The following is a 21,881-nucleotide window of genomic DNA, read 5'->3' as shown; positions in this document are numbered from 1 at the left end:
TCCTCCGTCGTATGATTTGAAAAGAAATGGGGTTTGCCATTCCTGCCATCGTAGCTCTAGTGGGCTTCTAAGAAGTGTACGATGGCTTGTGTCACGTAGCAAACCATGAGTTGTACCGAAGTAAAACGAAGTTGTACCTACGATGATGGATGTCCCTTAAAAGATTGTACCAACCATTGTTGACAAGGTTTGTGTTCCCATTATTCGCCGGCACCGATGTGCGAGAGAGGATGGGTTCGTTTCGAACAAATGGTGTGTGATAATGGTTTCTTCTTTTTGTGCGGAAAACTTTGGCGTTAAGCCGGCGATTACCTTGTGCTTCACGCCCCATAATAACTATTAGAACATATGACTTCATAGCATGGGGCTCAGATTATCTTGTCTACATGATGACACGACTCTATTTGAACTTCATCTTTACACCTAGGTAAAACCTTCATGTGTAAATCTGGCCAAAATGCATCTAAGTTGGATTGTTCGATTTAGATCTCCGTCTAGGATCATGGGATAGACCATAAGCATCAGTAGACGCAAGATCCATCAAAGAAGATACACTTTGCTACTACATCAACACTAAGAAAAGGGCTAGTCATGGTAAAAAAAAGCAAAGACGGGGAGAAGAAGATAGAGATGGGAGGGGAAGAAGAGGAGAAGGTCCAAAGAAGAACAAAGAGGAAGGGAGAGAGGAGAGAATAAGAGAGATGAGGGGAGAGGTGCCATACCTGCGCGCCTACGGTGAGGAGGATGAGGAGGAGCCCATGCCGAAGAGGAGGGAGGTGGTGGCGCAGATCTGAGATCTTGAAGTCACCGGTCTCTGCCTGAAGAGGAAAGAGATCTCCCTCACATGTGTGGTGTGGAGTGGCTTCTCTCTCCTACTCATCCTCTTTTTATTCCAGCATGCTCTTAGCCCCCACCAATAATTTTTTTCCCGCTCCCCGCTATTTCTCTCCTTTTTTTTTGCACATGTGCTTATCGTGCTCCGGAGCTTTCTCTCTGGTTACGGTACCCGCCTTTTCCTACACGGCACACTTGTGCGCCTTAGCTATGCTCTAGACACGTCAAAAGGTCCAAGAAAGACACCTCATGGTGTTTCCTACGGCGAGCTAGAAGCCTTTCGGTTGGACGGGGCAACGCCTTAGAATGTTGTCTAAGGCGAGCTAGAAGCATTGCTTTTGGACTGAGCAACGCCTTAGAACCCATGGTGCCTACCTCCTGAGACTCAAACGATCACCACACGAAAACATTCTCAAGGTACAGACCTCATGATGCCTAGTATCTTGAAGGGTGAGTAGGATGTGAATAATATAGTGTTAATGGTTTCTCTTTATTGGGTCTTGCATGATTAAATTCAGTCCTTTGAAATTCTCGTGTGATCCTTGCACTACAAGCTAGCAGGGAAATGAGTTGAAGTAAAATATAGTAGATATGTCATTTGAGTCATCTTACTAACACTTAGTCCGAATCCTTGGTTAACCCTTAAACGAATCGCGCCTGGTCATGCTTCCGAGTCATATCACTCGAGAGGGCACAAAGAATATTTATCCAAGTCGAACAAGCAAATTTCATCTTGGTCATCCACGTCACGTATCTTGATTCACAACCAGCCCAAACTATACCTTTATAACTGCCCAATTATGGAACAGTGTTTGGTCGAACCTAAGTTGTCCGATCCACAACTTGAATCATGCGATCACCTCGGGTCTAAGGATTTCATTGCGGGAAATATACAAATGAAAACTTGCTAGTTTTGTTTCTCAATATGGGTTAGTCTGACTCACCAAACTCTTTGACCGAGTTAGATTCACAACCATGCCCATAGTAGAAATGGGTCATCAACTGACTAGTCCAGTTTATGTGTTTTGCTTAATCTTGTTGACTAAGGATAATTTAGAATAAATATCATAAATACATAGTTTCACAGTTGAATCACATATTTGATAATACATATAAATATCCATGCAATGAAACTTTAACTTATGAATACATTAGTACATATATCATCCATGATTGCCTCTAGGGCATATTTCCAACAACATGCACAACATCATAATATTGTGATATTGGTTTTGTGGAATTTGAACATAATGAAGGCGATGTTAATCAAGTGAGGTACAACTGTCAAGGGGGAGGCATGTGCTGACAACAATAGAAATGACTACAAGCGAGAATGGTAAGATTGATCAACCTTGTTGGATTGTGTGTGGCGACGGGTTGAGGATGAGATGCATATGGTGGCGCGGAGAGATGTCGAGAAATAAAAGGGGACAACAAAAGGTTTTATTATACAGTTTTGTAGTTGCGAGAATTCCACTAAAAATGGTGGGTCCTAAAGTTGACCAACATTTATGGATTTACCCTCAGCCACTATAGGAAAATTTGCATGCCAAAAATTCTTCGATATAAGGCATAATTGCATTACCATTTGTTGTATCTAAATATGCATCACTTAAATGAGTGTAATAAATATTTACCATTTATCCTGATCATTTGCTATCTACTAAATATATTGCACTCAATGAGTAATTAAGATTACCATTTATTATGATCATTTCATATCCAAATATTGTGAAATTAATGAGTGTAATTATCATTTGCTATTTATTGCAACTATGTCATATCTAAATATAACCAATATCTGCTATTGAAATCCTTAATACTAACCTATTTGAATTTTTCAATGGCTACATGTGCTTTTCATGTCTATGTAACTTGGTTACCTTCCGTGCTTCTTCTATAATGGTTCAAGCCCTGTGATAAGCGCATTGTTCTGGACAATATCTGGTTCGAACTACCGGCCTTGATGGAGGGTTGTCACATTTTGGCGATGATGCGCCACATATTGACAATTTATGTTTAGGTTCAAATGTTTCTCGCATGAGGTTGGTTAGAAGTTCCAGTGAGCTATCCACCGGAATTTCAATACCTAGAGTTCCAAAAACTCCAACTTCCAGATTTAGAGGGTCTCTTTCACAACAAAGATTGGGAATACTTAGTTCTACAAATTAGGGTTTTCTTTACCGGATTCAATTCCACATATTCCTTCCGAAGTAGATCCCCTCTTGATAGTATGTTTCCTAGTGACTAAAATAATTTTAAAATGTTAGGAAACTGTCTTCTCTCTTTTCTCTTTGAGGCGCCTCCAGCCATATTGTGTCATTAATACCAAAACAATTTAGAGTTGTATGAAGGACGTACTGATGGCTATACGTACAACCACCTGCTTTTGGGGAGACGGGATAGCCAAAATTGCCGAAATATTCGACAAGTCTTATTTACCCCCATGTTTCATTGTTGCATGCCACATAAACGATCTTTTTCGTAGCAAATGTTATCTCTTTATTTTCTTAAAAGGGTTGCCCCAATTTATTTTAATGGAAAGTAAATTATTACCCCGGATAGGTTCTAAATGCTCATGGTCTGAGTTATGTGTAGATTTTTTAAAATAAAGTCGTAAATGCTAACTAAGCTGGGTTTTCCAACAGTGTTATTTCTAAGTTAAAACAATTTTTCATGGGTGCATTGCAGGCACAGATTGTGTTTGAGTGACCTCGAGGTGTAGCTTGGGTTTGTCCATCATTGCCGTGGTCATTTCCGATCGCCTCAGCCCACTAGGTCTACCGAGTATAGTAGCCGTTGGAAATTCAAAATCCAGCACTGGTTTTTTTCAAAGCCTGAAGACGGAATACAGTTAGCGCTTGGCATTCAGGCTTGGAATCCGTCTCACTGCAGAATCCAAATCATACAAGCTTCTACAATTAGCGGTGGTTGCAAAACTACATATATACCTGATCGATATGTTTTTCTAGTGAAATATCAGCACTTTATTGGTCAAAATAAATCATTACAATGTATCTCCCGGATGCATTCCGGATAAACAAATCGAAAGCTAACAGATTAGTGTTTAAGTGTACCTTGGATTGATATCAAACTGGAGGTTGGTTTTAGCTTATCTAAGAAACTGGAAAGTCCCGTTCAAGGAGTAGTGTTGGGTGGAGGTAGATCGGTTTTCAGAGCTTCTAATGACACTCCTGATCGAGAGCAAGAGTAGCTTCAAGTGACCGCCTCCCGGGTCCCTCCCGCTCTAACGGTTCCGGAGCCCTCCCCAGAAACCCTAACCTCGCATCTCCCAACTCCGGCCTAGCTAGGCCACTGCCGCCGGTGCCGGCGGCGGTGGCGGCGCTCGTCCCGCCAAATGGTGGAGGGCAGCGGAGGCGCGTCCTGCAGCGCGTCCGAGCAGGGAGGTGCGGCGTCGGGCGGGCCAGGTGGTCTGTGGAGGAGACGGCGAGGCGGTGGGGCGTTGGACGCCGGCGAGGCTGGTTGGGTGTGGTATGCTGGCGGCAGCGCGGGCCAGATCTGGGCCTAGGGGGCCTGGTCGTGTGCGCTGCTATGCCTATGGAGGTGCCGTGGACGGCCTCCGCCGATCGGGAGCCCTCCTGGGCAGCGCCGACTGGATCCTAGCAAAGCGTCTTGTGCTCTGCAATCTGCCAGATCGTCTGCAACCTGTCAGATCGTCTTCTTCTCTGCAGCCGGGGCGGCAGCCTCGCGGCAACGACCTAGCGAGGCAAAGATGGTGCTTTGTCCATCGTTTTCTGAACCTCCTTCGTTGTTGTTGGCCAACGGAGGGCAGCGTGGGGGCCTGCTCGTCCGTGTCGAAGAATAAAGGTGGCAGTCCTAGGGTTCCTCTTCCGCGAAGATGGTGACCATGCTATTGTCGGTCCTTCTTCGGCTGGTTGGAGTGGTGAGTTTCTGAGGCTCCGCCAGCGAATGTAACAATGCAACTTATGCCTGGAGTTTGCTGGATAGGCTGGTATTCGGTCGTGCACACTCATGTTTTTATTCCGATCATTTGGTTATGGAGGGAGCAACGCGAAGCTCTGTTATGTGTTGCCATCAGTTGACATTCTGATCCATGGTGAAATCAGAGGCGTAGACTATCACGAAAGCCAGCTTGGAAGACTAGCAATGGAGGTTCAAGTCTCTGTGTTGTTGAGGGACTTGTTTGATGTTATGGGCTTCGCAACATTAGTATGCAAGGGCGGCAGCACAAGTGAAGTTTAGAGTCTTTCCTTCCAGGGTGAAAATCCAAAGTCTGGTCTTAATTGGCTGAGCCTGGCAATGACTTTTTTGAAGTCATTGTTTTGTGAGTGGGGTTTATCTTCATGGTGAAAACCTAATATTTGTTGATCGTGCAACGACAGCCGCTTGTGCACTATTACCTTTTTGGAGGCGTCGCTTTTGGAGAGCTTAGGACAGGCTGTAGCGGGATCTTTTGTTTTCTTAGTTTTCTTTTTTGGTTGTGAGCATCCGTACTGCCATTAGGGTATTACGTTGTTGCAGAGGCTGGGTTTAATTGATATCTCTCGATATTAATATATTTCTTTTATCGAAAAAATTGACACTCCTCAAGTCTTCACTGAAACTAATGTCGAGCTGAAGTGCACCAGTTTCGACTGGATCTCTTTCTAGGCTCCGGCTTCAATGATGGCGCATGAGGGGAGAGCTTCGATGGCTTATCTGAAGGAAAACCCAGATGAGGACGCTCCGATCCATGTGGTGTTGGAATAGCATCTGGTTCTTCTGCAGCTCGCAAAACACCTGAGTAGTGCATAGTCTAGTTTTGTTTTTAGTTTGGTTGGCTTTTGAGATTTTGATGTGGCAAGTTTTTTGGTACTGTAGCTGTTGCTGTGCGTTGGTTGTAATGCCTTTCTTGGCTTTCTCTCTTTGGATTCGAGTTAAAACCTTTTGGCTGAACACTAGATTTCATTTTGAAATGAAAATGGAACCAAGGAGATGTCTCCGTGTGAGGCTGTGAATCTAAAAGAAAAGGATAACACATTCGAAGGTTTCAAAACGACGAGGTAAAACATGTGCCTATTCATTTCGCTTATGGGGGACATGGAAGAAAGAATATGAGCTACATCGCAGCCTCCTTAATGTCTTGAATGACCACTCCCAAGAACAAGCAACCAAGAGTGAAACTGTTGATGCGATTCACCATAGAAAGGCACTCTGTCGCCAATATGATCTTGTCGTAGCCTTCATCCCGAGTGAGAGCCAATGCACGCCTAACGACAAGTGCTTCTGCACGCCATGACATCTCGGCATGAGCTCACTACAAGCAACTAAGCATTCACCGATGTGGTTTTGAATCACGACGCCAACTACCATTTGCTTGTAGACGAAAACAAGCGGCAATTTCTGTAGTGTGTGCATGCCACACTAAGTCTTCTTACATGTGCGACGATTTTAGATTGTGTGCCTTGGTGGGAGGTTGGGGCAAACAACCCTGATCATGGCCACCATTTCATCAAGCTTGTAAGTGTTGCGTTTTTTTATTGCCAAGATGGTTGCTTCGGCTTGATTAATGTATCACCTCGTAAGGCTTCGCTGAATAATTAAATAAAACAAAGGCTGTGTGCATTAAGAAAAAACTAGCTCAAAGATATGTTATCGGAAAAAATCTTGCAGCAGGGAGCTCGTTTGCGTAAATAAAAATGTGCGGGAAGAATTCAGGCATGTAGCCAGTTGTGCTAGAACTTAGAACTGAAGCCGTGTATAGGACAGAGCTTAACAATTTACAATTGTAGATCTTTTTTTTTCACTAATATACAGAGAGGACTCAACCTAATTAGTTTGATATGACACTCCAGCGACCCTCTGTTTGCCTCGACATACTGCAAACTGCAACGACGGTTGTTTGACGCCTGACGGCTTCCGTGCTTCCATTCATCACGGAAGTGAATCATTAGCGAAAACCACCAGTTCACCGCAGATTAAGGTCTACACTCTACAAGAGAGCTAACAGTGCACCGCACATTCAGATGCAGCCCGCGCCACTGTGAAACTGATCTGCGGCGCATAGATTTGACTCCCACTGAAAACTTCATGCTCAATCGAAAAAAACATTCCTGCCAATTTGTGCGAAATCCATGTGTTCCCAGCAGGACCTGAGCGTACCAAGACGAACATCAAACAGAATACATCCTTCCAGATTCCGGAATGACATCCCCCAAACAAGCATGGGTGAAATGCTTAATGGTCAATGATTCATTACTTACATGCCAAAGGCGTCAGACTCCCTAACACATGACAAAGGTCGTGTGGATACAACTGACGATAATTTACATATATACCTTACATACGGAGCCTCCCCGGCGAAGCTGCTCGGAGCATCCATAAGCTCACGGCACCAGCCGCCTGGGGCTCCACAAATGTCTACAGCACTAGCAGCAGCGCACCGATGAACAATTGGCGCACGCTGAGCAAGACCACGAGGTCACTTCACGTGGGAATCATATACCTCGAAAACGGATTCAGGGATCACTGTGGGCAACTTATCTATGTACATGTAGAGACGCCTCAGGTTCTCTCTTCGAACCGTCGCCATGTCCACTATGTCTCTGTTATCTGTGTATATCCAGAGGTCAGCTGAGTTTACCCTCTTGAGGCTATCCCGGCAGAATGGACAGGACTGGGATCTTGATCTCCTGCGGGGAGGCCAGACTTAGAACAACAGATATATATTAGAACAAAATGAATGCATCATGCAGAAAGTTGATTGTCAGACTATCACACAAAATAGACAAACTTTGTGCCAGGGCCACTGTGACATATTCAGAATCAAATCAAATAAAGTTAGGTATATTTCTTTTAAGTTGATCCATATTTCAATTAAAAAATCTAATCGTAGACCATATTCATTTGGCGTGCAAACGAATGCTCGGGCAACTACGATTGCAGTATACCAGATAAAATCATAAATCGGGATTTTTGTACTCAATTGTCATCGCAGTACCATGTGTCATGGTACCCACTATCCAGTAGTGAGTTTGAATCACTTATACAGCAAAAGAGGTGTAATTAATTTCGGATAAAAAATTCATGAAGGCAAAAAATGACTTCATATTATTTTGCACACCACTTGAATTCCTCAAGGATCGGTGTTGCTTCCAACTCTGGGAAAGAAAATCTAAATCCAAGTTCCAACAGGAGATGAAATGACAGAATCTAAGCAAACCAGGTCAGAGTATCCAGTGGCCCTCTTTCAGTCTGAGCTAAGAAAAGTCCACCTTAGATGAGCTTGGTCCTTCATGTTGTTCTGAACTTATATATCCGACATTTGGCTGTCCTGAGCTAGGCTAAAACCACCATGCTTTTTCTCCAATAAGTTTAAATACATGTCTAAACTATTAATTCCTGACTTTTTATTTCAAGGAACGGCCATGAAAACCAGGAGGGCCAATGTTCTGGATGAAGTGATGTACATTGTCTTGAAAGATTTCATGTTCAATTAATCCCCATTTCTATTTTAAACCAAAGTCTAAGATTATGAACATTTCATGCAGAATGATGAAACTGAAGGAGCAAGCATGCCAGCTCAAAGCAAATAGGCATATTCATTAAGATGACCTGAAATGGGGTCCTATTACAATTAGATGCCCACCTCACCTCCTATGAGAACCAGCATCCAAGCTAACAACACATGACCTAGTAGCAAGAATTTATTCGCCTTTGGATTCCTCATGGTGGCTAAATGCATTCAATGTGTTTCAAATACTGAGGAATAAAATTTCATCTTAACCATGCAGAACTACTTATTGTCACAAGGACAAAAGCCAAATGTTGTTTGATATCACTCCGTTCCAAATTATAAGATGTTCCAGCTTTTCTCCGAATTCATATGTATCTAGACGCATTTCAGTGTGTCTGTTCACTCATTTCAGTCTATATGTAGTCCACATTGAAATATCCAAAACATCTTATAATTCAGATCAGAGGGAGTACTTGCTTGACGATACAGAGAGAAGAGAGCAGATATGTACCAGTCACGGTAGCATTTAATGCACATAGCATGGCTACAAGTTGGAAGGACAACTTTGCCGTTTATCTCCATGCATATGCCACATTCTTCCTCTATATTATCATCAATCTCTGAGATCACCCTTTTGTGATCCTCTTCTCGTCTTCTATACCTCTCTATACAAATTGCTTTTTGTTTTTTATCCTCCACTTCATTAATTCCTTCATGTAATTGCGCCAAAGAAGGATATATGACAGCTGCCAAAAAAAAACGTAATGAACAAACCAATTAAGGAGACTGATGTACAATTTTTTGAAGTAGGCAACTACAGTATACCATAAAATTCCCTAATGCTTGCTTTCCTTTCATGAGTGGACATGGTGGTTGTCCCATCAGCATAAACCTGCATATTTTAAGACTACGATAATGTTAATCATCGTTCCAGTTCAACAAAAGGAACAACCGAAAGAGACATGGCTGTGATAACAGAGTGTCAACAACCTTGTAAATGAGAATCCTCAACAGCCCAAGCGCACCGGCAAGGTTGCAGTCTGTCCATTGCACAAGAAAAAGGAAAAGGTGTGCAGCCGGACAGTATGACATCCTCATCTGAAGACAGGCACCATCATAGTCTCTTCGAAATTCAGAGGCGCTGCAATTTTACCAAAACAGTGAGCAATGCGATCTTGTGGCATAAGAGAATAAAGAAACTAAAAAGAATCTCAACTTCCACCAAACTTGCACAATTCTGTTCAGATGAGGTAAGGCTATATAAAAAGAGCCATAGTCCTCAGTGCAAACTTAGGATAATCATAGTTAAAACTGGAAACAAGACCATCCAGATCTTCATCGGGACTTTATCAGAAAATTGACAAGCAAAAGTTGAATGCTTTGGAATTCAGGCAGCGGAAGTGGTGTTAATGCATTCAGGACTATTAGCCTCTCCAGTAGAGATGTAAGCGGGATCCCACCAGAATCCCACTTATAGTTCATTTTGTCAATTCTAGTGTAAATTTTAGTCTCAAAATTTGTACTAGAATTTGCAACATGAACTATAGGTGTGATGTTGGCGGGATCCCACTTGACACCTTACTCTCTAGTAGCCTTAAGTCTGTTTTGTATATATGTTTCGGTAACTCTTTCCATGCTATAAAATACTCGACAGTGTTCCTCTAGTTTTCTCAAAATAAAGTGCCTGCCGTGTTAGTGAATTTCGTTTCAGTTTCATCATAATATGAGGTACAGAAGTAAGGTCAAAGAGAACCGGCTAAGGATATGCTTCTGTACCTAGGTTATAACTACAGTTAGCAGTCTCCATAGTCATTAGTCAATATTCAAAAATACCACTACAGCTAAATTCTGAGAACTACGTCTTGTACACAAGTGTCTTACTCTTGCTTTTAGTGTGTGTGTTCTTAAAGGTATGCCAAGTATAGGCTCTATAACTTTTTCGAGCCCTACAGAGTCAAAAGCATTCTCACACCACGTGCTAAAGTAAGATGGTGCATTATAAATGCATTATTGTTTCCTGACAAGGCTCTAAAGCTTTAGCGGCACCCTTAATGGGTGAATTCATCCGGAACAACTAACGTGCTAATGTCTGTGTAACTTGGATAGTAACCAAACCCTGAAGAGCTGAACCATAACTGAATTCAAGACGACCAGCTAGCTAGTTGGCCAAATGATACCAGCACTCCGCGTGCAGCGCACATTCTGGACATCAACTTCGGGGGAATCCATGATGACAATGATGAGGAAGGCACCGACCACATCGTCACTCGAGAAGAATTGCACGGTACACCAACAACAGGGATTTCATGATGAGAGCTCAAAAAAGCGCAATATTTATATACATCGTAGTGCTCCAAGGCGCAATGAGGATGACTTTGGCCAGAAGCAGCGCATTTGTCAGACACGCGTCAATGGAAGAAGCTACCAGTACAGCAGGAACATTTGTGAGTCTTTCATAGCAATCTAAATACTACTCCAAATTGCTGTATGCCACCGCTCAAAATTGGAAGCATTTATACCTATCAGTAGTCAAATTAACCAACCAAGTTGTGTCCGGTTTGTAAATAAGGACCACAGGGAGGCTAATTAGAGGTAAATCGCTACCCCAGCCAAAACATGAGCTCGTGCGATCACATTTGGGGACGCACATCACAGCGGCGCGAACAGGCAATCCTACTCCAGACGGAGACGAAAGGCGGAAGGTCCGGTGACAGCGGGACACCCGACCCAGTTCAAATCAACGCGCTGGACAACACTAACAGGTCAATTTCGAACTGCTTTCGCAAAAAAGAGAGGCCAATTTCAAACTGAAACAGCAGCCGAGCAGGAGGGGGGAGAGATGCGGTGCGAGGGGGGAGGAGGGCGAGCTCACAGCGAGTTGGCGTGCTGGATGTCGGCCTCGAGCAGCTTCAGCGAGTCCCTGAACGACCTGCCCATCGAGAAGAGGAGGAGCTGCTTCTACTACTCCCGCGCCGCGCCGCCGCGACCATCCAAATCCCCAACCTCGCCTCTCAGCTCCCCCAACACCACCAACCGATACCCCCTTCTGCTCCGCAACCCCTAAACCCTAGGCTCCGGATCCGCCGCGTGGGTTTCTTTCTGCTCCGGCGCGCGCGGCGGCTGAGGCGGACGACGAACGGCGGCGGCGAGGCCGGGTTTTAAGAGCTCACGCGCGCAGTCAGGGCCCCCGTCGCTTTCGGCGCGCCCGGGTGCCTTGCGTGCACGGGAGGGAGGTGGAGTACAGTGACGGTTCGTGTGGGACTGACAGGTGGGGACGGACCGGGTGGGGACGGACGGTCAGCGAGAGTGGGTAGTGGCTGGTGTCGTGGGGATAGGGCAGCCGGGGGCTGCGGGGCGGGCCAGGAAGGTTGACACGTACGTTTCTGGAAGGTCCGGTGGATGTTGCAGGGTCCGTGACAACGGGCGATTTACACAAAAATAACCCAAAAGTGGAAGAAAAGCACAGACTGACCCTCCGGCGAAACTATTTCACCAATCTAACCCTTTTGTGTGGCGCCCCTCCCAAGGGCGCCACACATGCCCATGTGGCGCCCCGGCGCTGGCGCCACACACCCATCCTACGTGGCCCGTCGACGCCGAGCCGGTGACCCCGATCCGACGTGGCAAGCACGAGTGGCGCCGCTCCGGCCGGCGCCACACTTTGAAAGTGTGGCGCCCTCGGGAAGGGCGCCACACATTGACTTAAGTTTGGGCGCCGCGCGCGCCCAGCCCGACCCTCTTCTTTCTTTCTCTTCTTCTCTTCCTCCTCCCCAACCCGGCTTCTCTCTCCTCCCTCTCCCCCCACCAAATCCACCACCAAATCGTCAGATCTGTCCGTGGAGATCGTTCCCAACTCGTTGCTTGAGGTAATCTCCTCCGTTTCCCTCAAGCAACGAGTTGGGAACGATCTCCACGGACGCATCCGACGATTTGGTGGTTGATTTGGTGGGGCGGGAGAGAGGAGAGAGAAAACCGGCGCCTTTGGAGGAGAGAAGAGGAACGAGAGGAAGAAAGAAAGAAGAGGGTCGGGCCGGCGCGCGCGGCGCCCAAACTTAAGTCAATGTGTGGCGCCCTTCCCAGGGCGCCACACTTCAAAGTGTGGCGCCGGCCGGAGCGGCGCCACTCGTGCCGCCACGTCGGATCGGGGTCACCGCCCGCGTCGACGGGCCACGTAGGATGGGTGTGTGCGCCGCGCGCGGGCGCCACATGGGCATGTGTGGCGCCCTTGGGAGAGGCGCCACAAAAGGGTTAGATTGGTGAAATAGTTTCGCCGGAGGGTCAGTCTGTGCTTTTCTTCCACTTTTGGGTTATTTTTGTGTAAATCGCCGTGACAACGGCACCAGTACACGTATAGTGGCACGGCGCCATCAGTGCTCTGGTCGTGTTTGGCTCGGTTTAAACAGCTTGCCAACTTGGTTTTTTTCTTTAAACACCGACATAAACGATGTACTCCAGTTGTACACCACGGCCACACATAGTCATGCGCTAAAAACGATTTGGACTCTTAGAATTTGATGATCTTTTAAAAATAACACTTGTGTAGAGTAAGATGCACTTCCTTCAATCTCTTTTACTTGACTAGGACGGAAGAAGTAGATGCTTATAGATATGTATATACACTCACGAAAATATATTTTTAATTCCAGGTGCATAAGCTCCTGCCACTTGAAAAAACATTTCTAAAAAGTATTAAAAATGTGGAACAAAAATTTTATGCATGCATGTTGTTATATGTGTGCACACCAATTTTCACAGAAAACCAACATTTGTTTTTTTCTATGTAAAAAAGATTTAAGAAAGTGTTTCGCAAAGAGCTATTTTAGCACCGGATTTCCTCTTTTTTACACACGACACAAACAATATTGTTTTTTTTGTGAAACGACTTTGCGAGCACATAGAACATTGGGATGTATATTTTACATTTTTTATAAGATTTTTTTGACATTTTGAAATACGTTTAAAACTCATTAAAAAAAGAGGAGCATCTACTCCTAATGACAAGGGAATATCTCGCCAATGCCTACGTATTGTAAACTTGGGTTTCGGGAGAGAGCGACGATGGAGATTCCGGGAGCGAGATTGGGCACACGATATACCCAGCTTCGGGTCCCCTCGGTGGAGGATCCCTACGTGCTGGTAGCAATCTACTATATAATCATAAGTATCTTTACAGGGTACCGCCGTAGGCGGAGCTATGTTGTCTATCTCCATCCTCCCTCTATTGGGTGCCCTAGCTAGCTTTATATATGCAACCAGCCTAGGGTTTTACAAGAGTCCTAGTCGACTACTTCGGGTTGCCTTCTTGAGCCTTCTCCATATTGGGCCGAGCCAGGTATACTAATAATGGGTACCCGAAAGGTATGCCCATGACACCTAGGTGCAAAAACGCCTTGTTCTATACACTCACCCTATGAAGCTAGGCACCTACTACACCTACCTCGATCTACGGGTATCGTCGAAAGACTCGATCCGAGAGATTAATTCGACGGATTTTGAGATTGACGAAGCTACCACAACCGTCCTGCTGTCGATGAAAATATCGCCTTCCATCAAAAGAATATTTCATTTTTATATAAGACATCAAAATGTTAAGACTGAGGTTTAGTCCCTTATAGATTGGAGGTATCGCTATCCTCCTAACCATCCAACAATGGGTCGTTGGATAGTCATTTTAATTTGGGAATGGTGCTGGAAAAAGTAGATATTTTGGTGAGGGTTTTGATGTGGTCTGGGTTAATTGGGTTGGGTTAAAATGGATGTTGGGTTGGGAGCGGTGCAGGCTTGCCGATGGGACTGCCTGGAGCAATGCGGTTTGGAGTTAGACCAAAAGATCAGAAACAGTCTCAAATCGTAGGTTCAACCCACATTAATCGATCGGGTCCGCCCTTCTCTCTACGTCCCTAACGAACTGACCATCAAATCCCCTCCTCGTTTGCCCCTATTCCTGCACCACCGGCCGCTGCCGTCGTCACCGCCCTAAATAACTACCGCCGCAACCTTGCACCACCTCCCCGCGCCACCACACCGCTCTCGGTCTCTCTCCTTGCAAAGCATACCTCCCTCATTGGTCCCTGCCCTCGATGTATTCTTGATCGCCGACACCCCGGGCCAAGCAGGAGTGGTCATTCATCTACGAGACTACGACTACTACCCAACAGAAGCCCCTTCTCCTTCGACCAAGGATAAGGCCAGCTCTCAATTAGAGATGCAAGTGGGTCACTATAAGGGTACCCTCTACCCTCTTTATATTAGTGTGAACAATAATCTAGCAATGATCATATCATCAAAAAAATTAGTTCAATTTTTGGACTCAATATGGTAAGAGGTACCCTAATATTGCCTCAATTGCATCATTAGTTCCCATCAGCGGCTATCGTGCGAGAAGCATGATATTAACAATCTGCAAACCTTGATGTTATGATGAAACGAACGTGCATGTAGAGAACCAACATGGTTAGGAGGGTGGTTGTACCCCAGCCAACCAGAGTTCAAACCTCAGGTTTAACATCTGCGTGTTTCATAAAGGCAGAATATAGTGGGAGGCGACGTTGCCATCGACTGCGATACGTCCATGGTGACTTCGTCAATTTCAAGATCCAATCCGCCAGCTCAGTCTTCTGAAGGTACTCATAGTGGTAGGGTGTACGTGTGTGCGTTCATAGGAGTGAGTGTATGCGCGTGTATGTGAGCGTCTGCGTTTGTACTGTGTTTTTTTAAAAAATATGCATGTAGTCAAAAAGAAAAAAAAAAGCTCCCATCATCGGCTCTCGTTTTTCTCAATCTGCGCTCGGCATCAGCCCAAACTAGTTTTGGGCTCAAGTGGACCGTGCGATGCGACTTACCGGGCCAGACCAAATAGTCTGATTCCTTGGCCGCCACTCAGCCCTGGACCTGGAGACCCACCCCAAGCTGTCCCGTCATCCCCTGCCCGCACCACAGCGCCGCTCTCCCCTGCCGCTTTCTTGCTCCCCCGCCGCCGCGCCGCTTCTTCCCCGCAGCACAGCTCACAGCAGCCAAGACCCCTCCGACACCAGCGGCGGCGATCATGAGTATTACAGGCGAGGTCCCCGGCGAAGGCTCCGACGGCGAGGAGGTCTTCATCGACGACGAGGACATCATCAACGAGATACCGCTAGACGAGGAAGGTCAGTACTACCTATACAAGAGTACTTTCTTACTTACTCACTTCCGGTTGCTCCGTGCTTACTGCTGGCCTTGCTCAGACCTCCCCGACCAAGACGACGATGACGACCAGGAAGAAGACATGATGGGTATGTACTGTAGCAGCCAACACTACTTTTGTTCGTTACTAATAATGAACTCGCCTGGTTCACTTATGAGGAAATCACGTTGATGTTTGGTTCATTCAGCACGCTCTAGACAGTCTCAAGTTCTCCACCCCTGAGATTACAATATGCGACTAATTCAAGTCTCTCTTCCTTTAATTTCTGTTGTTTCAGATGAGGTTGAGGATCATTCAGCGTATGCATTTCACGGGCATACAGGTAAGATCGATCTTGTTGAACAAACTAACTTACGATATCTTGTGGCTATGATTCATTGTTTGCTCTAGTAAGGTTGATACACCATGCAATTTGTTGTCTGTTGCTCCCTCCGTTCTAAAATAAGTGCCTTGGGCTATGTTTGGCAGCAAAGTATCTGCAAAACCGAAGTATGAGAAAACTGCAGTGTTTTAGTCTGTGGGCAGGGCACATGATACTACAGTTTTGACATGTCAGAGTTTTTTGAAGTATTTATAATACCGTGATCACCTTTTTGGTTAGCCATGATTTTGTTGACGCACCGGCGAGAGTGACACAGAAAGATGGTAATTTCAGTCTCTGGTAGATGCCTTGCACTCAGGAAGGTAGCCATAGTAATAATAGCTTAATGGGCTCATCGATTCTGCCTTTGGCTACGTAGGAAACTAGCATACTGATCGACATTCGATCTGCCAGTAATGCCGCGGTGCACTGGCAATTGACTAGATCGATTAGTAGATAGTAATACTACGCCAACATAATGCAGAGACTAGAGAGCCACTGAGGTGCTTTTTTCTTGAGTTTCTCAGTTTTGGAAAAAGTGGCCGGGACTTCATTTTCTAAAATTGAGAAAATACTGCAGTTTTGGGCATACTGAAGTATTAAAAAAGACAGTTTTTTTGTTGCAGCCAAACACCTCAAAGTATTTAAAACTAAATTATTTCTGAAAACTGTGGTATTCTTAGGATACTTTGAAAGTACTTAGCTAACAAACAGAGCCTTAACTTTTTGTACATACAGATGTATCTACAACTAAAATTAGTCTAGATACATCCGAATCTAGACAAAAACTGAGATACTTATTTTAGCACAGAAGGAGTATATCATACGGTACAAGGGTACCTTTGAATTGAAAACAATTATGGTAATAGCTTGTTTGATAACTTGGGTACAGATGAGGTCTTCGCTGCTGCGTGCAGTCCTACAGACGCATCGCTTGTTGTTTCTGGAGGTAAAGATGACAGAGGGTTTCTTTGGAGGATTGGATCTGCAGAGGATGTTCAGGAGCTGCCTGGTATGGTTGACTCATCTTCTTAGTCTAATTAGGATTTCCGTGCTAGATTTTTTGTATGTAAATGTTTATCAGGACTTTTCTCTGCTTCGTCAACTTTACAGTATTATTTCTCAAATGTGTCCTTTCTGTTTCTTTTATATATAACTCTGAAAGTATTATTGATATATTGCAGCAAGTCTTTCATAGATTTTTTGGCAAATAATTATATCTATGTTCCTGTTGCTTTGATTTATGTACGTAAACTTGTTGATGCTTCCCTAGAGTTTTCTATCAAGCTTACATAATATTTGTTGCCTATACAGGACATAAAGATACTGTCTGCACTGTGGCTTTCAGTTCAGATGGGAAATTGGTGGCCTGTGGAAGCATGGATGGACAGATAAATGTATGGAATACAGCTACACGAACACTTCAGGGAACACTTGAGGGATCTGATTCAGGTTTTGAGGTGAGATGGAGCTGGTCGCTTTCATCTGTTTAGCTGAACATATTGCGTAACTGGTTCCATTGCTAAATCCTTGTTCCTGCTCTTTAACTATATATAGGTACTTTATGATTGATTATGTCTTTGGTTTTGTAGTGGCTTAAATGGCATCCGCGAGGTCACTTGATAATTGCCGGATCAGAAGACTGTAATGTATGGATGTGGAATGCAGACCACAATGCCTTTCTGAATACATTTGCTGGTCACAGTAGCACAGTGACATGTGGTGACTTTACCCCTGATGGTACTTAGCAATTTCCTTAGTGTTATTTAATTTTATGTATGCTAACGTGATTAAGCTGCCTCTTAATATGGTATAAAAATATGTCATCCCTGTCTGGACTTTATTTAGTCCTGTTTTCTGGAACGCCTCGCATGAATTTTTTCGCCTGTATGTGACAATCTGTTTTTAGTTATCAACACAGTGCTTCTTCATATCAGTTCAGATTTTGGAAAAACATATGGGTGTGTATTTAATATTTCTGCTACTAACTTGTGTTCTAAATTAACTCCAGTTAATCTAAAAGTTGATGATGCTTTAACATCTTAGATCCTTTTTTCACTTGTTTACTTTGGAAGTTTAGATCCCCAATGTAGCATATCATTTTTTATCTAATTCACATGTTTCTTTATGAAGGTAAGCTTATTTGTAGCGGATCAGATGATGCAACATTGAGGATATGGGACCCTAAAAGTGCACAGTGCAGACATGTCGTTCGGGGTAAATTATTGTCTACATTGTACTTACCTTATATTCATATGTTTGTTTTTATGCGTTCTCTGTCAACCCTGAACTTTACTGTCTGATCTTTTTACCTCAATGTAGGTCATAGCTACCATACTCAAGGATTGACATGTTTAGCTGTTACATGGGACTCCCAGTCTATTGTTAGCGGCTCTCAGGATAGTTCTGTGCACATCGTCAGTATAAACTCAGGCCAGGTGGGTGTATGGCATGATTTCGCACTACTTTTTTTTAGCAAAAAGGTTGATGAAGCACTCCCATCCATGCTGAATGAGATTTGAGTCCTCATCCAAGTTGGCTTACAATGAAAAGTATTTGTGGTTCTAACTATTTTGCATTGTAGATCATGCAAAAATAATTAATTATTGATCACCTTATTTTGCCTGTAGTGATTTCTGCAGAGTTTTTTTTTCTGAGATATACTGTAGGTTTATGTTTTCTTAGGAAAGTCACATGTAACCTGATGGTAGTTTTTAAAAGTTTTAGAAACATGTGCCATGGCTTTGCAGCTAAGGTAAGATTTGATTTGTGTGTAACAAGTGTTGTTGGTTGTTTCTGCAGGTTGTTGGCTCACTAGTTGGCCACACTAATTCTGTCGAGTGCATTGGCATCTCACCAAGGTACTTGTTCGTGATACGTTCTTGGATCGTTGGACTCTGCATGGTAAAATCTGTTGTCACAATGCACATTGCCTTCCTATTGACCTATCTAGCTTCGCCCCTGTTCTGAGCAGGTACAACTGGGTGGCTACAGGGAGCATTGATCAAACTCTCATTATCTGGGACCTCGCTCATCAAGCAATTCGATCCACTTGCGAGCACGATGTGAGTGTAGAGATCAGCCGATCTATTCATTTCTCTTGTATTTTTATGTTGCTATGAACTTATTGTTATTGGTGGTTGTTTGATATGCAGGAGGGTGTGACATGCCTTGTGTGGCTGGGTTCGTCGAGGTATGTGGCGTCAGGATGCGTTGATGGCACGGTGCGCATCTGGGACAGCCTCTCTGGGGAGCTGGCTCGCACGTTCAGCGGGCACATCGATGCCGTGCAGTCGCTGGCTGTCTCCGCAGATGGCAACTCCCTCGTCTCCGTCTCCTCGGATAAGTCTGCCCGCGTCTTCGACATTTCCATGTTCAAGTAAAGATATATGTGGCTTGCTCAGCTTGCATGGTCAGGATATGTACTTGTATTTACCTCTAAACTTGGAACTAGCCTTTGAGATGTAGTCAGCTGTGTAAGCTGCACAAGGGCCTCCCTCCTAAGTTAAGGAACTTGATATTGATGTTTGAAATGGCTTGGTGTTTTGCTGGATGACATGTATCTTTGATGGAAGCAACTTATGCTTACAACCGTTGATGCTGACATGCTGTTGAACATGGACCAGCTATTATACCTTTTCTGGTCCGTGGATTACATGGCTGTGGTTAGAAAAATTCATGTAATCCATGTTCTGCAGAGATGCTCGCTCTAAAAAAAGAACGAATCATGTCAGCTAATTTGAACTTTGTCTTTAAATGTCAGCATTCAAAGCTGAAAAACAGATTTGACCTGAGAGGTACACAAACAAGGTCCCGAGGCTCCAGCAGGAAGAGCAGCGGATGAGAACGAGTAGAGCTCGAGTTGGTTTTGTATAGAAAAGCATAGTAAGAGAGGAGCAGAGTTGCAGCCGCGTGACGTGAGGAGAGAACGGAGCCGCAGAACAGCGGAATCGATTTGAATGTGCTACTCGGAGTATTACTTTCGATAGCACGGGAAACAGGGGAAGCTATGAATCGGAACCGGAATCGGCATGGGTGGTACTCCGTAATATGTACGACGCGTGCCGTCAAAATTTCCCCCAAAGATACTAGGTTTCTCTACTGATCCTCTCCTCTCTTCTGATGCTACGGTGGGAGAGCGAGATGGCGGAGCCGGATCAGACGCACACGACGGCGACGGAGGCGCACACGGAGGAGACAGACACGGACACAACGGATACGGAAGAATCTGCGACGGACACGGACGGTGTGCCGGAGCTGACGCCGGAGGAGATGGCGCGGCTGCTGGAGCCAGACCCGGAGCCCACGGCCGAGGAGAAGGCGCTGCAGGCTCTCCACCTCGTCCGCTGCAGGGACTTCACAGAGCACGACCCCAAGACGAACGCCTACGTCTGCACCCGCTTCTGCGGCTTCAACATCGCCTTCTTCGACCTCGACCAAGAGTGTAAGCATACACATCCGCAACCATCTCATATGAATCTCGTTTAGCAATTGATCATATCTTTATTATTGAGAAAAAATATCAATTGATCGTATAGACAGAGATGTCCGGCCCGGGGGTGGGTATATACATCACTTTGATCAATTTACCTGACAAAATCACTAGCGAATTATGAGAGTTTGGAGTGTATCCCTCTGTCTATATCCGAGTAGTGATTCACCCTCCTGTTGTTGCTTCTGATTTGTGTTTCTAACCTACTTTTACAGCTGAAGCGATCCATGGGCTGCCACTCCAAGAGCTAAGCAATTCTCAGTGGAGGTCGATTGTGGAATCATCCGTAAATGTCCTTTCGTTGAAGCTGATCGAATCCGATGTGGGCTACCCGATCAACGTGTTTGGTACCGTGATTGCGAGGGATGAGGTCGACTACAAGTGTGTCTACCTGTTCCGGCGTGAAAGGGATGATTCCCAGTGCATCGAGTCGCCGGTATGTTTCTGTCCCTATTGGTTTTTTGCTCAAAGATTGCCAACATTACCGATCAAATCTAACTAATATGAAAAAAGATGTCCGGGTTAACATATGTATCATATGTATTGGAAAATTTTCAGAGAAGTTATTATGTTTGGTTTGGTTGTCATGTCCAACTATATATATAATTGGATATTTTTTTAGATAAAGGAAATATATTAATATCAAAAGATACCAATTACAAACTGTTTGACGTTGATTATTTTACCTAAACCCTTGTGCAGGAGGACATGCTAACATTGACAGGCCCAAGTCGAGGATTGGTGGTATCAGACAGAATGTTTTTCGAGATCAATCTAAAGATCAAGGGTGATGCAACCACACACGACCGAGATTTTAGCAAAGGTGTGATAGAATACTCGCGTCTCCCCCTTATCTCTTCCAAGAGACCGGTGACTGAGCTGCTAACTAGCTGGCGGAGCAAGGTGGAATTGGTGTTAGCGCCTGTTCCATATCCCGTGGCAGCTACACTCAAGGTCAATATTTTGAATGGGTCGCGTGATACCCCTTTCAACGGCAAAATCACCGCTTGGACTACTGGAAATGTCGATGATCATATCATTCTATATGAACATGATGGTACTAACACCTCTATGGGCACTGGGAAATTAATTGAAGACAGTGGCTCTGTTGTGTTAACTCGAAATTTGGTTGCTGTCCCTGTCCCTGTCCCCATCCCCCCATTTGATGAAGATGAAGAAATTGTGATCAATGTCTGTTTTATTACCGGTAACGACGAGGATGAACGCACCCTGGTCACTATACAATACCCTCAGGAGGAAAAGGTTTGCAACCACGGCCGGTATGAGCTACAAGTTAAGGTTTCTTGGACAGCTATTGTAAGGCGGCCGATGAGCAAAGGTATTCATAGAAGATGGTGTTCTGTGCCTAGGAAACCATTAGCCTTCTATGTGCATCAACACAAGTTCTGTTGAAGTTTGTGGAGATCAAAAGTTCAGTTGAAGATCCCATCTGTACAAGAGGTTGTCCAATGTTGTGCACTGAAATAGGCAGCTAGCTTAGGTTGAAACGCTTATTTAATATATTTACATCTGA

At 44.7% G+C, this 21,881-nt stretch overlaps 3 protein-coding genes across 3 annotated transcripts; 2 read left to right on the top strand and 1 right to left on the bottom strand.

Moving 5' to 3' along the window:
• Window positions 1–6,964: 6,964 nt before the first annotated feature.
• LOC124670705 (E3 ubiquitin-protein ligase AIRP2-like) lies at window positions 6,965–11,257 on the bottom strand. The gene is made up of 5 exons (XM_047207180.1): window positions 11,184–11,257; window positions 9,302–9,452; window positions 9,137–9,203; window positions 8,823–9,057; window positions 6,965–7,487 (listed from the first exon to the last, which is right to left on the bottom strand). The coding sequence occupies exons 1-5, from the start codon at window positions 11,246–11,248 to the stop codon at window positions 7,277–7,279; spliced, it is 729 nt and encodes a 242-aa protein (XP_047063136.1). The 5' UTR covers window positions 11,249–11,257; the 3' UTR covers window positions 6,965–7,276.
• A 4,011-nt stretch (window positions 11,258–15,268) lies between these two features.
• On the top strand, window positions 15,269–19,510 carry LOC124670706 (angio-associated migratory cell protein-like). Its single transcript, XM_047207182.1, has 11 exons — window positions 15,269–15,456; window positions 15,535–15,582; window positions 15,772–15,816; window positions 16,748–16,867; window positions 17,170–17,315; window positions 17,448–17,595; window positions 17,989–18,072; window positions 18,178–18,293; window positions 18,658–18,716; window positions 18,830–18,920; window positions 19,011–19,510. Exons 1-11 carry the CDS (start codon window positions 15,357–15,359, stop codon window positions 19,236–19,238), a joined length of 1,185 nt encoding a protein of 394 aa, XP_047063138.1. The 5' UTR covers window positions 15,269–15,356; the 3' UTR covers window positions 19,239–19,510.
• Window positions 19,511–19,998: 488 nt separating this feature from the next.
• On the top strand, window positions 19,999–21,874 carry LOC124673460. Its single transcript, XM_047209537.1, has 3 exons — window positions 19,999–20,299; window positions 20,563–20,783; window positions 21,050–21,874. Exons 1-3 carry the CDS (start codon window positions 19,999–20,001, stop codon window positions 21,758–21,760), a joined length of 1,233 nt encoding a protein of 410 aa, XP_047065493.1. The 3' UTR covers window positions 21,761–21,874.
• Window positions 21,875–21,881: the final 7 nt, after the last annotated feature.

This window comes from Lolium rigidum, chromosome 7 (assembly GCF_022539505.1).
Source record: "Lolium rigidum isolate FL_2022 chromosome 7, APGP_CSIRO_Lrig_0.1, whole genome shotgun sequence".
In the NCBI taxonomy this organism is placed as follows: Eukaryota; Viridiplantae; Streptophyta; class Magnoliopsida; order Poales; family Poaceae; genus Lolium; species Lolium rigidum.
This window is presented reverse-complemented; position numbering and strand designations above follow the sequence as displayed.